The sequence below is a fragment of the Cydia splendana genome, chromosome 19 (assembly GCF_910591565.1).
Source record: "Cydia splendana chromosome 19, ilCydSple1.2, whole genome shotgun sequence".
Lineage (NCBI taxonomy): Eukaryota > Metazoa > Arthropoda > Insecta > Lepidoptera > Tortricidae > Cydia > Cydia splendana.
The window spans coordinates 2,783,023-2,799,328 of NC_085978.1; the positions used below are offsets into that span (position 1 = coordinate 2,783,023).

General features: G+C 37.8%; 1 protein-coding gene across 3 annotated transcripts in view; it reads right to left on the bottom strand.

Annotated features, from left to right (window-relative positions):
• The window catches only part of LOC134799864 (uncharacterized), a 68,299-nt gene that overhangs the window by 16,746 nt on the left and 35,247 nt on the right, over nucleotides 1-16,306 (bottom strand). For all 3 annotated transcript variants that reach the window (XM_063772269.1, XM_063772270.1, XM_063772268.1), the window contains exons 2-4: nucleotides 12,706-12,828; nucleotides 1,446-1,593; nucleotides 321-544 (exon numbers count right to left, since the gene is read on the bottom strand). In XM_063772269.1, coding sequence (XP_063628339.1) covers nucleotides 321-544; nucleotides 1,446-1,593; nucleotides 12,706-12,828 — 495 coding nt within the window. The remainder of the gene's footprint in view (nucleotides 1-320; nucleotides 545-1,445; nucleotides 1,594-12,705; nucleotides 12,829-16,306) is intronic.

The window sequence follows — 16,306 nt, forward strand, 5'->3', positions numbered from 1 at the left end:
TGTAATTTGAGAATAGACAGGTAAATTTTGACACCCATAGACCCATACGTATACCATCCAGCAGTGTCATCACTCTCACTGGAGTTCTATTAGAAAAATCACGTAATACAACCCGAGAAAACAACAGCTAATGTACTTACTAAACATGAGCTAAGCACTAAGGCCAAGACTTATTTGTTAGAAATCTAAAATGTTTCTTTTACTTTCACTGGACCCTCCTGACTGACCGAGGATGCGGGCGGAAGCATAAGGCTAATTATAGAGTATATAGTAAGTATTTTTGGTGGAAAATATTACAGAATTCTTGAGAACATTCTTACCCCATCATTAATCATCATGCTCTCCGGCAGCACGGTCCTCGGCGCCGGCACCGGGGACCGCAGCCCCCTCTTTGAAGGCACCAGGCTCTTGGACTTCCTGGCCCGTCCGTAGCCGGAGCCACCCCTGACCTCCACGTCCAGGCTGTCTCCCGAGGAGGCTGAGGAGGCGGGGAGCGGCAGGTGGACTGGGCGACGAGCGGCTAGGAGATTCTCGGAGGAACCGCCTGGAAAATGAGGGTTTTGTTAGTTATATCCCCCTAACATATCTGTAACTCCACGCTGCGCTTAAAAATGCGCATTCCTGATAAATAGGACTGGTCTGGCCATGTCTGCCGCGTGCACCCACAGAGGTGAACCAAAATAGCCACGGTATGGGTGCCGCAAGACGGGCGAGGATCTGGTAGGCCAGACGGAGATGGCGGAACAAGCTGGACGCATATCTTAACGACTGGCCGGAGATTGCCCGCTTAAGTATTCATTAATCATGGCAAACTTCATAAAAAAATTGGATCTTTTTAACAAAAATAATGTCGAAATGACGAGCAACGACCAAATATTGTCAATGGCGTTTTAAACTTAACAGACGCATGTGAATAACGGCATTTGTTAATTCCACTATCCGAAAATTTACCACCAGATTACAGTTGTCGAACTTCTGACAAACACGGATAACAGTGTGCCTAGCCAAGCCGCCAATCGTTTACGCTCCGTGGCGAACGAAACGCTAATGTCTCTGTCGCACTGATATGGAAGAGTGATATAGAGCGATAACCGTATCGTTCGCTACTGCGTCTTGGCATCTTGGCTACGCACGCAGGTAAGTATCTGGTGATTTGGAGTATGAAGCACCAAAGCGAGGGGAATTACATTTATATCTATCTTTAGGCGGGAAAATAGACCTTTCTCTTATCGGCCAACGCCGATTTAGAGCTGATTTAGACGGCGTGCGAACTCGCATGCGATTTTAGTTACATTGCGGACTGTTGGTTATGTCCAATTCAACCGACCGATCAAAACCCGCAATGTAATGAAACTCGCATGCGAGTTCTCGCATCGTCTAAATGAGCCCTTACGCTCACTCTCAATAGTTTCAGTTCAGTGTTGATAAATGTTTCTAATACTTACTCATCTTTTTATGTAGCCTCTGGAACGGCGGGCTGCCGGCGACTCCATAGCGGTCGTCCATACGCCGCGGCTCAAAGTTCCAGTCCTGCAGGCGCTCATACTGACGCACTGACGATTTCACTGTCACTGGCTTGGATTCGGTGCACTCCTGAAATGGTTAAGTATAAACGTTGAAAATTGTGTTCGATAATCTACATTAGGTACATAGGTAAAAATAGCGACGATATAAAGTGTGTTTGGGAAGAACCTATTTTTTAAAATGCAATAAAAAGGTTTTTCTTAGCTCTTGTTTGGTGCAAAATCATGAGGATTTTCGATGCCAATATAGGTAGGTATACACAGTGGCGGATTTGCCCTGAGGCCCAATAGGCCCGGGCCTAGGGCGCCATGATATTTATAATCAATATGATGGGTGCCGAGAAAGGGGCGACTACAGGGCCTGGGGCCTAGGGCAAAGACTGCAAATCCGCCTCTGGGTATACACATTTTTTTTTACATGACTTTTCTGATAGAATGCTCAGAATGCTAAGGGAAGGGAAGGGCTGAATCTAATACCTGTTATTAGGACATGTTTCCCTTGTACAGTCGACGTCAAAGATATGTTTACACTTTTTGCCTTATTACAAAGGAGTGAGGTGCAAAAGTGTAAACATATTTTTGACGTCGACTGTACCAGGATTGATCGAGACAATAATAGGTACATAATAAACAAAAATGACCCAATGATACAAAATCAATGCACCTGCAAAATTGTGACCTTGTAATAAATTTAAAGTTTTTTATAATCGTTTTCTAATTAGTTAGTTAATAAAGTTGTTCCTATTTTATATTTAATGATATAAGCAATTAAGAAACGACCGATATTTTTTCTTATTTTTGCTAATGAAGAAGGTAATGGGCATGAGGAAGAGACTAAAAGTAAGAGACAAGTGAGTAGTTAAACTTATAGCACAGTGTAAAAAGTGACAGTGGACCGACGCCTTTGATGTTTTCGTAAATGCCGACACCGCACAAGAACATAATAAGGGTTGTCAGACTTTTACACAACTGCCCAAGGCTAACACTTGACTTACTATAAGACACGCTAGCCCTGTAAGTAGTACCTAGCTACTAACAATGGCGATGTATGCAGCTCGGGTGCGCGCGACCCACCCCTCGCCCCTCGCACCCCGCACGATTGCCCTGTCTAGACGGCTTCGTCAAATGACTGTATTGTTTTATAGACTGCTTATGAGTCTATAACAGGGTGGCTAAAAAATAACTGCATTCCCGTTGCCAGGGAGGTTATTGAGCAACTTTTACTACAGAACCAACCCCGAAATCGCGAAAAAAAATTTGGCTGTTTCATACATTAGGGCTGGTCCTTTTTCCATGGGAGGGTACATTTTCTTTCGCGATTTCGGGGTTGGTCTCATAGTAAAAGTTGCTCAGTATAATCCCAAAACCTCCCTGGCAACAGGAATGCAGTTATTTTTTAGCCCCTGTGTATATTATCTAAAAAGTAAAAATGCAAGTGTCTAATTTTAATGTGGCTGTTTCATACCACTTTTCCCTATGGGTACTTACTACTTAGTTATTTATATATGAAGATGCAATAATAACAACATTCTAAATTAGGTAATCAAGGAAACTCAAGTTTGTAATTCACCAGCAAAGTGCCTATTTTAGTATTGATTTGATGCTTATGTACCTATTTAAATAACAACGATTAATAAGGAAAAATCAACAGTTGTCAACTGACATCAGTTATTAAATTGAAATATGTATGACTTAACAAATACCATTGACATGATTAAGGTGCAGAGTGCAGAAATATCTTCCATGTTTTACATTATTAACTAGAGTCACACACAACACATATTTTTCGCTATCTGGACATATATGGCTCTCTAGTTAATAATGTAAAACATGGAAGATATTTCGATTAGTTGAAATTAACCCGCAATCCAAATCGCCCCTCTGGACTTTACATTAATTATTTGAATTATTTCATAATAATGAATGTCCCATTGAACACATTATATTTTATTTAAATTTTCCCTCGATTCATAAAAACGATAAACATGGTACTGACTGTGTAAGTTTCCTGTATAATATTGATTAATAGTTGAAACGAATATCTATAAGCGCTGGTGGCCTAGCGGTATGAGCGTGCGACTTTCAAACCGGAGCTCGCGGGTTCAAACCCCAGCTCGTACCAATGAGGTTTTCGGAACTTATGTACGAAGTATCATTTGATATTTACCAGTTGCTTTTCGGTGAAGGAAAACATCGTAAGGAAACCGGACTAATCCCAATAAAGCCTAGTTCCCCTCCGGGTTGGAAAGTCATGGCAGTCGCTTTCGTAAAAACTAGTGCCTACGGTCAATTCATGGGATTAGTTGGCAAGCGGATGCCAGTAGGCTCCCATGAGCCGTGGTAAAATGCCGGGATAACGCGAGGAAGAAGAATAAGTTGAAAGGAATATCTGTTTTAAAATATGCCTTGTGTAACGTTGAAATCGTAGCTATATACCTAGCATAGAAGCTAGACAGACAGTATATAATCTTAGCAATAAATGATACGTAAATTATAAATACATCGGTAAATAAATATTATTATAGACCATTATTACACAAATTGATAAGCCCCACTGAAATCTCAATAAGGCTTGTGTTATGAGTTATATAATAGTTATTTACGATACAAGTGCCAAAAGTAGGAAAGGCGCAGCGTAAATCGAGTTGCGAATTACGTATTCGCACGTGTATCGTACAACGTTTCACAGTACATATGGCCCTTTAAATTTTCGACGTAGTTACGTAATGTCCTTATTATAGGACAGGGGTCGTAATGCTGTAAATACTTAAATACATAGAAAACAACGAATCAAGAACAAATATCATCATAAAATAAATGCCCTGATCAGTATTTGAACCCGGGACCATCGGTTTCATAGGCGTGACCCTGCCTATGAAGCCGATGGTACAGCGACTAGGCCAGAGAGGTCGTCAGGACTTTTGTAAGAGGTGTGCCCCAAGGCACTCTTTTGGGACCTATTTTGTATTTGAGTATGAGGATTGGATAATAGTTAGGTTAATAAAATGATAAACCTTACATGTGTCTCACAGAAGTTTTGTTATTAAGTTAGGTTAATAGGCTGGTAAAGTCAGCAAAGTAGTTAGGTATGTACCTAGACCAAGAAGGTTGTATCCAAGGTATAGACAAATTTGCTGAATATTCACTATCATAATTCTTCCTGAAGTAGCTTAGGTAAATATTAATATAACTCCTTGGATTTCACGGGTATATAAATCCCGGTCTTTTGATAGGCTTGCGTGGGGATATAGATCCAACACGTAGAGTCCCTTTGGAGAGCTTTAATGTCATGTAGAATATAACTTATTATTATAAACGAATAATATGGAATTTCATAAATTATTGTTCTGTTGCTTACTAAAAAGATTATAATAGTTATTCACTGACGCACCTGAGCAAGGCGAAACTTCCCTTTCACGTATTAAAACCGCCTTTTTCCATATATTGAGTACAAATTACAATTTAAATGTTATTTAAAACATACCCCTCCATACCACGTCTTCTCTCGTTTAAACCTAAACATTTTCACAACACTTCACGTCAAATCCATGATTACACTATTTAAACACTGCTTAAACAAACTAAAGTAGACGGCTATAAGGTAAAATATAGAGGAAATCGAACAAATGTATCACAGAGTGACGAACGATTCAAGCTACAGCGGCACAATATTGGTTACAACAACATTACTAGTGAGGTAAAACTATCGATAAACTAGCGGGGAAACGTCGATGGAAACTGAGGCGTTGACAGAGGCGAGCGTGAGTCTGCCGACTGTGTGCAAATTACATTAATATGCGTAGCGTATGGGTGACGTGGCGTGACCGTGAACTATGCTTACAATTGACAATTAGTGTGAGATGCGCTTTGTTAAAGCTTGAACCCACTACAAAGAGATAAACTGCTATACTCTGAAGAAGCTAAGCGAGTGAGGTGGTCAAATTGTCTAAACAATCTGCATTAACCATTTACTCCCTTATCAATAAATCTAGTCTGCCAACTTCTGCTGCTAAGGTACAAAAACATAAAGAATATTTTCACTGCTTTTTCGAATATTAGACACAAAATGGAATTGAAAAGGAAAGTAGGGTGGGGGAAGAAATAAGTTATATACCGATGGTATTACAAGGATTCTTTTGCGTTAAAATAGATGTGATGAAAACAAAAAGGGTTTTAATTTTTACTGAAGCTTGCCATTATTATGTCATAGCGTATTTATCGATAAAATTCATCGACTAGCATCGACTCCAGCGCACCCCTAACCCTTATCAGAGCCGACAGAACGCGACGCGAACGTTATCTCGCTTGTAATAAGTATATGCACGTTACATTAAACTATGTATTTTTCCCAGTCTCCCCACATCAATAAAAAAGGATTCAACATCATACGTCAAATGGTCTCTGAGAAAACCGCATTTATCCGATTTGCAAGACCAAAGTGATCCCATAAGTATTCCGTGAACAAAGTTTTGTACGGAACACTAAATACACCCAAATCCTTATGATTCTGAGAGAGATTCCATCGTAAGATATACTAGATAATAATGGAACAAGAACCCAGATGAATTGAGTTTAGTTTCGAAATTTTGAAGTCCGTTAAAAAGGATACAGAAATTGAGATTATACTTATTCTCATTTTAAAAGTAATATTTTACAGCGGAAGTTGTGTATTGTGTAATTCTTGGAATATTATTCTGCGGTTTGGCGTTTTTATGGATGGGACGAGTACATATAGTTGAAAAGTATTAATTAAAATTGTACGATTAATATAGGTAAAAAAAGTATGAAATAAGGGGACATAGGATATTCAACCTGTCCAATTGAGAGCGCCATCTATACGTGACACCAAGTTAACAATTCTATGTATTGGTATTGGCAAAGATATATGTAACTCCGTATAAGATAAATAAAGTCTAAGAAAAAAACGTGCCTCGCAAATCAAGAATAAGTCATTCTCGAATAGATGGCGTCATACCTTTTGGCCTATTCTCGGCTAGATGGCGTCGACGACACCGTTTGATATTTAACAATTTGAACACATATCAGTGAAAGAACATGGGTCAGTATGGAACAATAAAAATTAAAAATCATTTATCCGTATACATATTTTGATTAATTTATACATTTTCAATTTTATTTTAGGTTTTAATCGTGTGTCGATAGATGGCAGTAAATGTACCGTGACTACAAAATGTACTATGGCAATAGCCCTCTATACTATCTATTCTCTTTGGTATTGGTATTAGTTCAATAAAGTATCGGCTATTGACACATTGATCATTATTCATTATTAATACAGACATTTCCTACACAAAGTATTGGAGTAAGAGGATATAGCACCGTCCACTAGATGGCTTAGAAATACAATAACTAAATGTGTAGGTAGGTGTAGCGTTTAAGTGCTTTACATTAAAAAAAATCTCACATTACAATGTTCAGCTTTTTCGGTTTGTAAAATTTTAAGCTTCATGTTACTAAAATGTTGTCAATGTTGTCAACTTTGTGAATGTAAAGTAATAACACCGAAAAAAGCGACAAGGCCAAAATATTTAGGTAAGTATATAATCTCTGAATGAAGAAAACTTTTTTATTTAATACTTACATAATTAATATCAAACATACAAATAATACAAATCATGACGTGTTAGAAAAACATTATTTTAGTCTTTTGTTTTTCTAACACTATAAAGCCTAACTATAAAGTTTAATACCTACAACTTGTCTCTGAATTACAAATATAAAACAGTAAATAAGTAAATAAAATAGACACAACAACTAAAATAACTGTGACATAAGTAGGTACATCTCAATGGATTAGACACAACCAATCACGCGTTAAACAATGCGATTTCACTCCCATAACGACTGTTTCACAAATTCGCGAGTCAAATCGCTGATTTACCTCATTCGATCATTGTACGGATGAGCGGCGCCGGATGTATTGGACGCCATTTTGTTTTTAGGGTTGCTAGCGGAAAACAACATATTTTCCTTAAAGTTAACCGCAAAATCTAGTATTTTTAGACTTTTATCCTAACCAGACTGTATTTAATTATGCAATGGAAAGATGATTTGCGAAATAGCAAAGAATTTCCAAAAAATGAGACATTGTGGGTCCTGCATGTATAAAGAGGTATCCAGACGGCCCGACCGATTTGATCAGGAAAATAATTTGCGCCAATTTCATCTAGCGTCTACACGTACCTACACAATTTAATTACCAATTTTAGAACCATAAACAAACGCACGTACAGATCCTAGCATTCCATAGATACTAGCTTCGAACATTAGCATTTTTGTGTCCGCACCTCCTGATTTGATCGGGCAATCGAATCAGCGAGCCAAATTGCCGTTTGCGTCCGCACCTCCTGATTCAATCGGGCAATTTAATCAGATTGGCGAAAAATTTACTAATCTGGATACGCCTTACATTGGGCGCTACTGTAAATTTTACAGGCCCGCTCTGCGCACGCGCCAGCTAGCGGACGCCCTTACGATTTCTCAGGAACTCCTTCATCAACAACTTCCAGAAATAAATAAATAACAATTGAGTTGACAACCCTAGTTAAACAGCGCATACTATGAGCGCAGCGCTTGCGCATAATTTAAGACAACGTTCGATGCAAATTCACCGTTGACTGGTTGACTCACGACCATAGTGTGGACAAATTTGGTGCTGAACACAAGTGACCATAAAACAATTGAAAAATGCACGGGGAAACCAATGACAGTATATTTTTAGGAGCCCATCAACGTGCACGTAAATTTAACGATAGGTATTAAAAAAAGGGGGGCCGCTACGTACTGTATTGTGTATTTCAGTACCTTTTGGATACATCAAACTAGTTCATCAAACTTTTTATGTTGCTGCGGTTCTGTCTTCGGTTGTGGCCTTAGACGATATAACCAACCGGAGACGCCTTGTCTGTAATTTTCGGTACAAAACAGTCTGCCGATTTTTACGGGGGAGGGGCACGTCCAAATGTATACGTAACGTAAATATAGCCATGTCAGACAAACGTCAGTCCGTACAATGTGTAGGACCATTGGCCGCCTATTTTCGACAGAGGGGAACGCCTGTTAATGGCTACTCCGTTTGGTTATACCCTCTAAGGTTGTGGTTGTCAAACAACTTTGTCAGTAGAAAAAGGTGCAAAATTCAAATTATCTATGGGACGATACCCAAAGCGCCAAAATTGTTTTGCCGCTGTTTTCTATTGACGGAAATGGCTTGACAGACTATTTATATATGTTCAGCAATTAATTAGGTATGCTAAATAAAGAGGAACGGGTAAGTAATGCAGTTTTTTTTATAAACAAAAGGGAAAATTCAAAATTTTTATCATTTCCTCCTAAGGCATACAAATGAAAAATCCTGAATTTGCCACTGAAATTTGAACCTTTCGTGCAGGGAATAGAGCCGATTTTGGTTTTGTTTGAAAATTGAACGAAACAAAACAAATGCGACTGTTCCAATTGAATATGATTTAAATTTCATCGAGCTGAATAAGTACTATAAGTAGGACCTTGGGCCTTAGGAGGTTACCCGGAAGCAAAAATGGATATTATAACATTGACATAATCTAGGTATATACCTATATCACCCTATATGTAAATATCTCTATCTGGGTAAAAAAAACTAGATGTGTAGAGTAAATTTATAAAAAAACAACTGTCATTAATATTCTTTATTTACCTTTGTTATAATAAAACAATTCCCTTTGCTAGTATTTGGCCGTTTTATGTATGTTGTAAACGAAATCGTGGTAGGTAAATAAATAGCAAGAATTTATCACCGTTGAACATGTAATTCTTTAGGTACCTACTACGTTATTCACTAGGTTATTTTGCGAAACATAAAGGGGCCCACAGATTACCAGTTCGCCGGACCATATCAGCCTGCCAGTTGTCAACTGTTTAAAGGGGCCCACGGATTACCAGTTCGCCGGACGATATCAGCCTGCCAGTTGTCAACTGTTTAAAGGGGCCCACAGATTACCAGTTCGCCGGACGATATCAGCCTGTCAGTTGTCAACTGTTTAAAGGGGCCCACGGATTACCAGTTCGCCGGACGATATCAGCCTGTCAGTTTTTCGGACCTGTCAAATTTTGCGTTTAACTGACAGGCTGATATCGTCCGGCGAACTGGTAATCTGTGGGCCCCTTAAGATACTTGTGGAATTTTCAGGAAGCATGCATAAGTCGGAAGCTACGGGCCTTCGGCTCCACGCGGGGCTCGGCATTTCGGCCATCCACTGACTTAATATTAGAAATAGACACACAGAGCGGAACAAAAACGTCAACAAAATGTGGGTCAGAATGACATTAGCGGAAAATTTGCATTGATGATAAAAACGCTTACGTAAATTTTGAGTCAAGATAAATATTTTGTACGGAAAAGAACTTACTGTCGTAAGCATTAAGTGTCAAATTTGTAAACATTAGTACCAACACTGTTAAAACTTTTAAGTCCGATGGCACTAAACGTAACGTCACCATTGTATTTACGTCAAACAACGTCAAACGAGAATAATGAACGAATAGAGTCCCTTTGGTACATTTTAATAGGTATTACTGTACAGAAAAATCAAAGTAATAAATGAAACAAATTTAATTTGATCGGGAGTTCAAATAAAATTAATTCATGGTAACAACCCTTGTAAGTTATCATAAAACAAATTTATTTTTAATAAGTAAGCATTCGTCTTTAAATACTATTTTCCTTGAAATAAATTCAACTTATTAAATAACTGTGTATTTTAGATCTACATAATACTCTTCGCGCTTTAGTTCTTTGCAATATAGTGCACGGGGACATTTAGGTCGCTACTGGTACTGATTGGTTATGGTCTTTATCAAAAAATCCTGTGGTTGTCACTGTGTTCAGACAGGTTTAGCATTTACAGTTAGTCGATGACCTTATTGGTCGTGTATATGTCGGAAACAAGGAAATGGGCTGAACACACAAGTGCCGTTTTGCCTTTGTTTAAAACTGCATCACCCCTATCTCTTGCTATAATAGCAGTCCACTCTGCACGTCGCATAAGTTTTCTTGGAAATCTTGAATTTAAACATAATATTATATGTTACGAATTCCATATAAAAATAAAAAAGTATTAACCTCACATCGACTCATTAGATTTTTGTTCCTTCACATCCCTTCTTTGGTACTAACAAAATAATTTATTCAAAACCATGAAATTACCACCAGATTACATAAATTATGTAATGCTATCCAAAGCACTAACCGAAAGAAATACATTCCATGCTTTTGCCTTGTTTTATCATTGTTATTTTTGCATATTTTAACGACATTGTTGACAACTTCACATTTGAGCGGTCCATACAAGACTAAACGAAAAAGTAACGCGTGATCTGTTTTAACGTTACTTTTGCGGGGCCATTTTTTGCGGCTGATTGGGTATCCAGTTCTTATTCTATATCAATGCGGCCATCGAATTCAGAGACTTGTACTATTGTTCTCTGTCTGAGCACTAACCTCCCGCAGCTCGACCTTCAGCCTCGGACGCGCGTAGGCACGCCTCTTTAGGACGTTTTGGGCCACTTTTAGGCCCTCGGCCGCGGTCAGCTCAACGCGGTCAACTGTCACCTTTTGCGTTTAACTGACAGGCTGATATCGTCCGGCGAACTGGTAATCTGTAGGCCTTAAGGGGTTATTACATCTACGTTTTAATCGGGCACTTTCTGTTATCTTGCTGCTAAGATGGAGAAAGAAATAACATATACCTTTCTCTGTTTCAGCCACAGATGTACAATGAACAAGATTGCCTGTCAAAAATCTAAAGTGCGAGCAAAATCGGAATGACGTCAGAGTGTGTATAAAATTTATAAATAATATGTGATAGCATAAATTATTTGCAGCAGTATATTTCAAAATATAATCATCCACGGTATCTCCTGAATACAGGTTTCCGTATTTTTCAGTCCGCTAACCTTACTTTTGGTAGATTCAAGCGGCCGCTAGCGACCTATACCTATGAAGCTCAAACGTGAATCACGTTTTTCATTTTTAGTCTGCCTATTTCAACCCCATGAAATGTTCATATCCGTAATGGCTTCCCTTTTACACTCTTCAAATTCTTTTATTAAGCGCAAGCGTCATTGTACACAGTGGAGTCTTTGCCGCCCTAGGTCCCAGGCCTTTACCCGCCCCTTTCTCAGCACCCATCATATTGACTACATTTTGAGTTATTTCTTGTTATCATCATCCAATTTTTTGTCACAATTTGCCGCCCCTAAATATCTTGCCGCCTTAGGACCGGGCCTACTGGGCCTTAAGGCAAATCCGCCACTGATTGTAGATCTGTGGTGTCACTCAGCAGAAAGAGTCCGACAAGAAGGTAAATGTAATAACCTCTTTAAGCGAAACTATAGGGTGTGGTGGCTACTAGACGCCAATTAAATAGACATAGTAATTGATTCGTTTGATTTACGTGCATACCACGATTGTAGTGAATGCTGGATTATATAATTTATATAGTTACCTTGAGGACAACATTAATAAAATTGATTTGTATAACATATACAAAATATAACATAAGTTTTTTAAAGTTACTAACCTGGTTTTCCAAGTTTTAAACAACTATTCGAAGCTTAAATTTCAAGCCCGAAAAGCTGTGACTTTGTTGACGCTAAGATGTTTAAAAGAGCTTACCATTGCCCAAGCCAAGGGCGTATATCCAGCCATATATTATTCAGGAGGTCTGCTCCTAAATTGTCTAGCAATATGTAGTATGAGAGGAAGATGAGGGTATCTCTCCTCAGCGCACGTTAGGTACTGCGTGATGCGAGGGATGACCAATGGTGGTCGAATCTCTAGTCTTACTTGACGGAGTATCATCAAATCAACTACTAGGTATACTAAATTTAGAGGAACGCAAAAAAAGGTTTAATTACTGGATTACAGCACCTAAAGTAATTTCATAATTAAGTAGTAACGAAACTCTTATTTTTCGTTCCTCTAAATTTGTCCATGAGTGTAAAATGATATCTCAAAGAGGCGACGCCGACGGTGCGACGAGTGTCTTTCTATATTGTGTGATGCGAGAGATGACCAACGGCCGTTGGTCAACGGCGTTCGAATCTCAAGTCTTACGCTTGACGGATTAAATATTATCTAATCATTTACTATATTGACTTATCTTATCTTATATTTATTTACCTCATAGTTAGAGGCGACAGTGCGAGTATCTCTCCTCGGCGCACGGTACTGCGTGATGCGAGGGATGACCAACGGTGGTCGAATCTCTCGGGAATACTCCACGGATTTCTCTGGGCTGATCCACTGTAACAATAGAAAAGACAATAAGAAACTGAGTATGGGGTCTTCAGTAATGTAAGCGTACGTACATTTGGATAATGAACATTTATGGACCCTGAAATCCGCATGAAAATCCGAACAGTACTTTTTGAGTTTATCGCGAACATACAAACACACAAACAGACAGAGTCAGCGGGGGACTTTGTTTTATAAGGTGTACTGATTGTTCCGCTTAGCCAACGAAGTAAGTAAGTTTAGGCATACGAGATATATACTATTGCCTTGGAGATACATTAATAAACCACGGTTCAGCGCATGCCCCGCGGCGCCATGTTTCAGGATGCGCGTGCATAATGCGCACTGTGCGCTGAAACATGAGCAGAGGAAGTTGATTCGCAATCCGCGCAAATGTCCGTTGGGCTGATGTGCGCAGGAACTTGATTTCTAGATAGCTACTGATTTTGTACAGTGCTACATTAATCTCTAATATGGTCTAAACGGGCAAAACTAAGCAGAAAAAGGTCTTTGTGGGTGATATAGTAAAAAGTTAACGACCTGTGGGTACAAATATTTTTTTATTTGAGTCTCAAGTACTGAACAAATGTATTCTGCCTGTAGAGATGCAGCGTAGGTACCTAATACCTGAATAGTTTTTGATTCTCATTACTTTGTGATGTCTACAGGAAAGACGCGAACGAGTTAAGCATACAATAAAATGTGTATTATGAGATTATGACCCAAGTGAGTACATATGTAATTCTTGTAAAAGGTGAGAATATTGTTATTTTTTTATACCCTTTTCTATAGTGACAAGGTGGTGTAGTCAACGGCATAATGTTTTCGTCGAAGAATAACCTTTTTTGCGAACAATGTGATTATTTAAATTACCTAATATACATGATACATGATTACCTAGGATCTAGGGATTACTTATTCTGCGACCTAGATAAATATACAGGATGACCTTAGCCATTGGTCAAATCCTGAAAGCCCACGTAGCGTTACTTCTCAGAAATGCTCTAACGGTAATATGTTTTAATTAAAACAAAAATTAAAAAAAAAATCACACAAAAGTTATTACCAATAATCGACAACAAAAAGAAACATACTGTATTAATCATTGGCAGTGCTTTTGACAATTTGTTTGAAAATGTGCGGCCATGATGACATTTGTGAAAAGTCAGAATCTTATTAATGTCATAAATAAAAAAGATAATCAAAGGGGTCGAAGAAGGTTTCATACTACTTATTTATTACCTCAGGACTCTCAGGAGCTACTAACACATACAGGTTGCTCCAAAGTAAAAAAAATCGTAATATTATAATTCGTTAATGTCTTCGTAACCGCTACACTGATTGTTATGATACTTTGTATACTGGTTCTAAATACCCTAATGCATATGTACATTTCGGCTTTGTCCAATGGCTAGGGACACCCTGTATATTAGATTGTCGCAAAGCTTGTGCTACTCGTATTACCAGTAATTTCATAAGAACATTTTTACGCACAATTATTGCATAATAATAACAGCAATTGACATTTAAATCTGCAATAATCTGCATACCACTAAACACAAACGTAAATTTCACATCACTTAGGCGCCACTATTAAAGAAAATATCAACATTTATATGAAAGTATTTTAGTTCCGTCGTTATCCGACTGCAATATATAAGTTTGTCAACAGTAATGTTACGATCATAGTGAAAACATGTGATTACTTGCAAAAAAGTACAAAGTTTAAAGGTTATTAGAACTGTTATGTAGGCTTTGTAATAGTATTTTAACGAGTTGTTTTGTGTGGATTATAAACTTTCGTAAATGTTATGTAGATATCGTAAATAACAAAATATAAGCATTACCACACCATTGCGTGTATCTGACTTGCTTGTTTATGGCATTTTCGTCAAAATAAGTAACTGGACATAATAGGGTATTTGACTGTATTTAAAATAAATTATTTTACACCATTCATGAAATAAAGCACCAGAAGATTAATAGAGAAACGTAGACAGCAGTTATTTTTAAACACAATTTCTATTTTTAAAACCGTATAAAACTATAAAGAGTAGGTCATTTGATCGTGAAATCACATGCTATAGTGTTTCATATAAATTCCATACTAGCAAAATCGTTTTGACAGTTCGGAAAAAGAAACCGATTTGACTAGTACGAGTAGTCAAATTATACCCTATTATGACATAAGATTAATATGATTGCCCTTAAAAAACGTCATTTGATTTTTTTAATCTAATATTAAGTTGGTGTTATCAAAGACTCTTTGAAGAGCCTCTTGATATTATTTGTTACAGGCTCCGCGCTGGCTTAATCTGGAATTGTCAAAGAAATTGGCCTGGACTTTTCCCATCGGCCCCAATCTCTCTGGTTTTGTGCTAAAAGGGCAGGTCCATTGGGCAGATTAGGAAACCTAACTATATGTATATACTATAACTAGCTAAATATAATATTTTAGTATCTGGGTTGTAAAATTAGGTACAGTTTAGTTCATTAGACATAAAATAAATCTACATGTGAAGTGTATTGTAAAGTGTCAGCTTATTATCCTAATCAGAGAGAGATTTAATAATACATGTGTGTAAATCTATTTATTTTTGATTGAGCATAAGCTTGGCACCTTTTTCATAAAACCGATTAACGACAACAACTTTTTTGAGAGGAGAGATCATAACGGATCCTCACAAAAAGCGAACGTGATTCACTCATTCATTCATTCATTGAATGATTGAACTGTTTCGCAACCTGTTCACCTTGCGCGGGCGTTGACGTTACTTGACCACATCATTCACTTACATTATTAACATACTCACAACCAAAACTCTACATTCGATTATCAACTCTACACATCTTCTAATAAGATTCTTATTTCACAAAATTTGCAAAGTTGCTAGAACTTTTCAATAAGAGTTATTGGATTTTTTGTTTTTGCCGATTGTTTTTTGAAAAATAGCTTTTATTACTGATAATATAAGGTCCTTTTATTGATTTTTATTTAAGGATGAATGGGGATTTTGACTTAATGGGTATTTCCGTCCGTTCCGTTTTACGATGACACGCTTTTACGATCGTTAAGGTGTTGCCTAGGCTGTGACGTCACTCATTGTTTCTTTATGTTTACGTCATAGAAAACGCCCATTGATTATGGTAAGGTTTATAATAACTAGCGGAGTAGCCGCCCAGAGACTTTAAAATATTAAATACCGAATTATATTCGTATTTTGAATCTTTTCTCAAACATGCAATGAAATATTGATGTTATGTTCCTTATAATAGGCTGCGAAGTATGACGTTTCAGGTGCGGCTAGGACAAAAGGACGTTAATGGAATTTCATACACATCTTGCAGGCCTAGGCCGGCAAAGTCCTCTTTTTTAATTTTCATTTCACAGACACATTTCACTATTTGTGACACAGCATCGTGGCATTCATCCATAAAAAAAAACTAGAGGCAGTATTTGCTTTATGGTTCGTAATGACACTCTGCC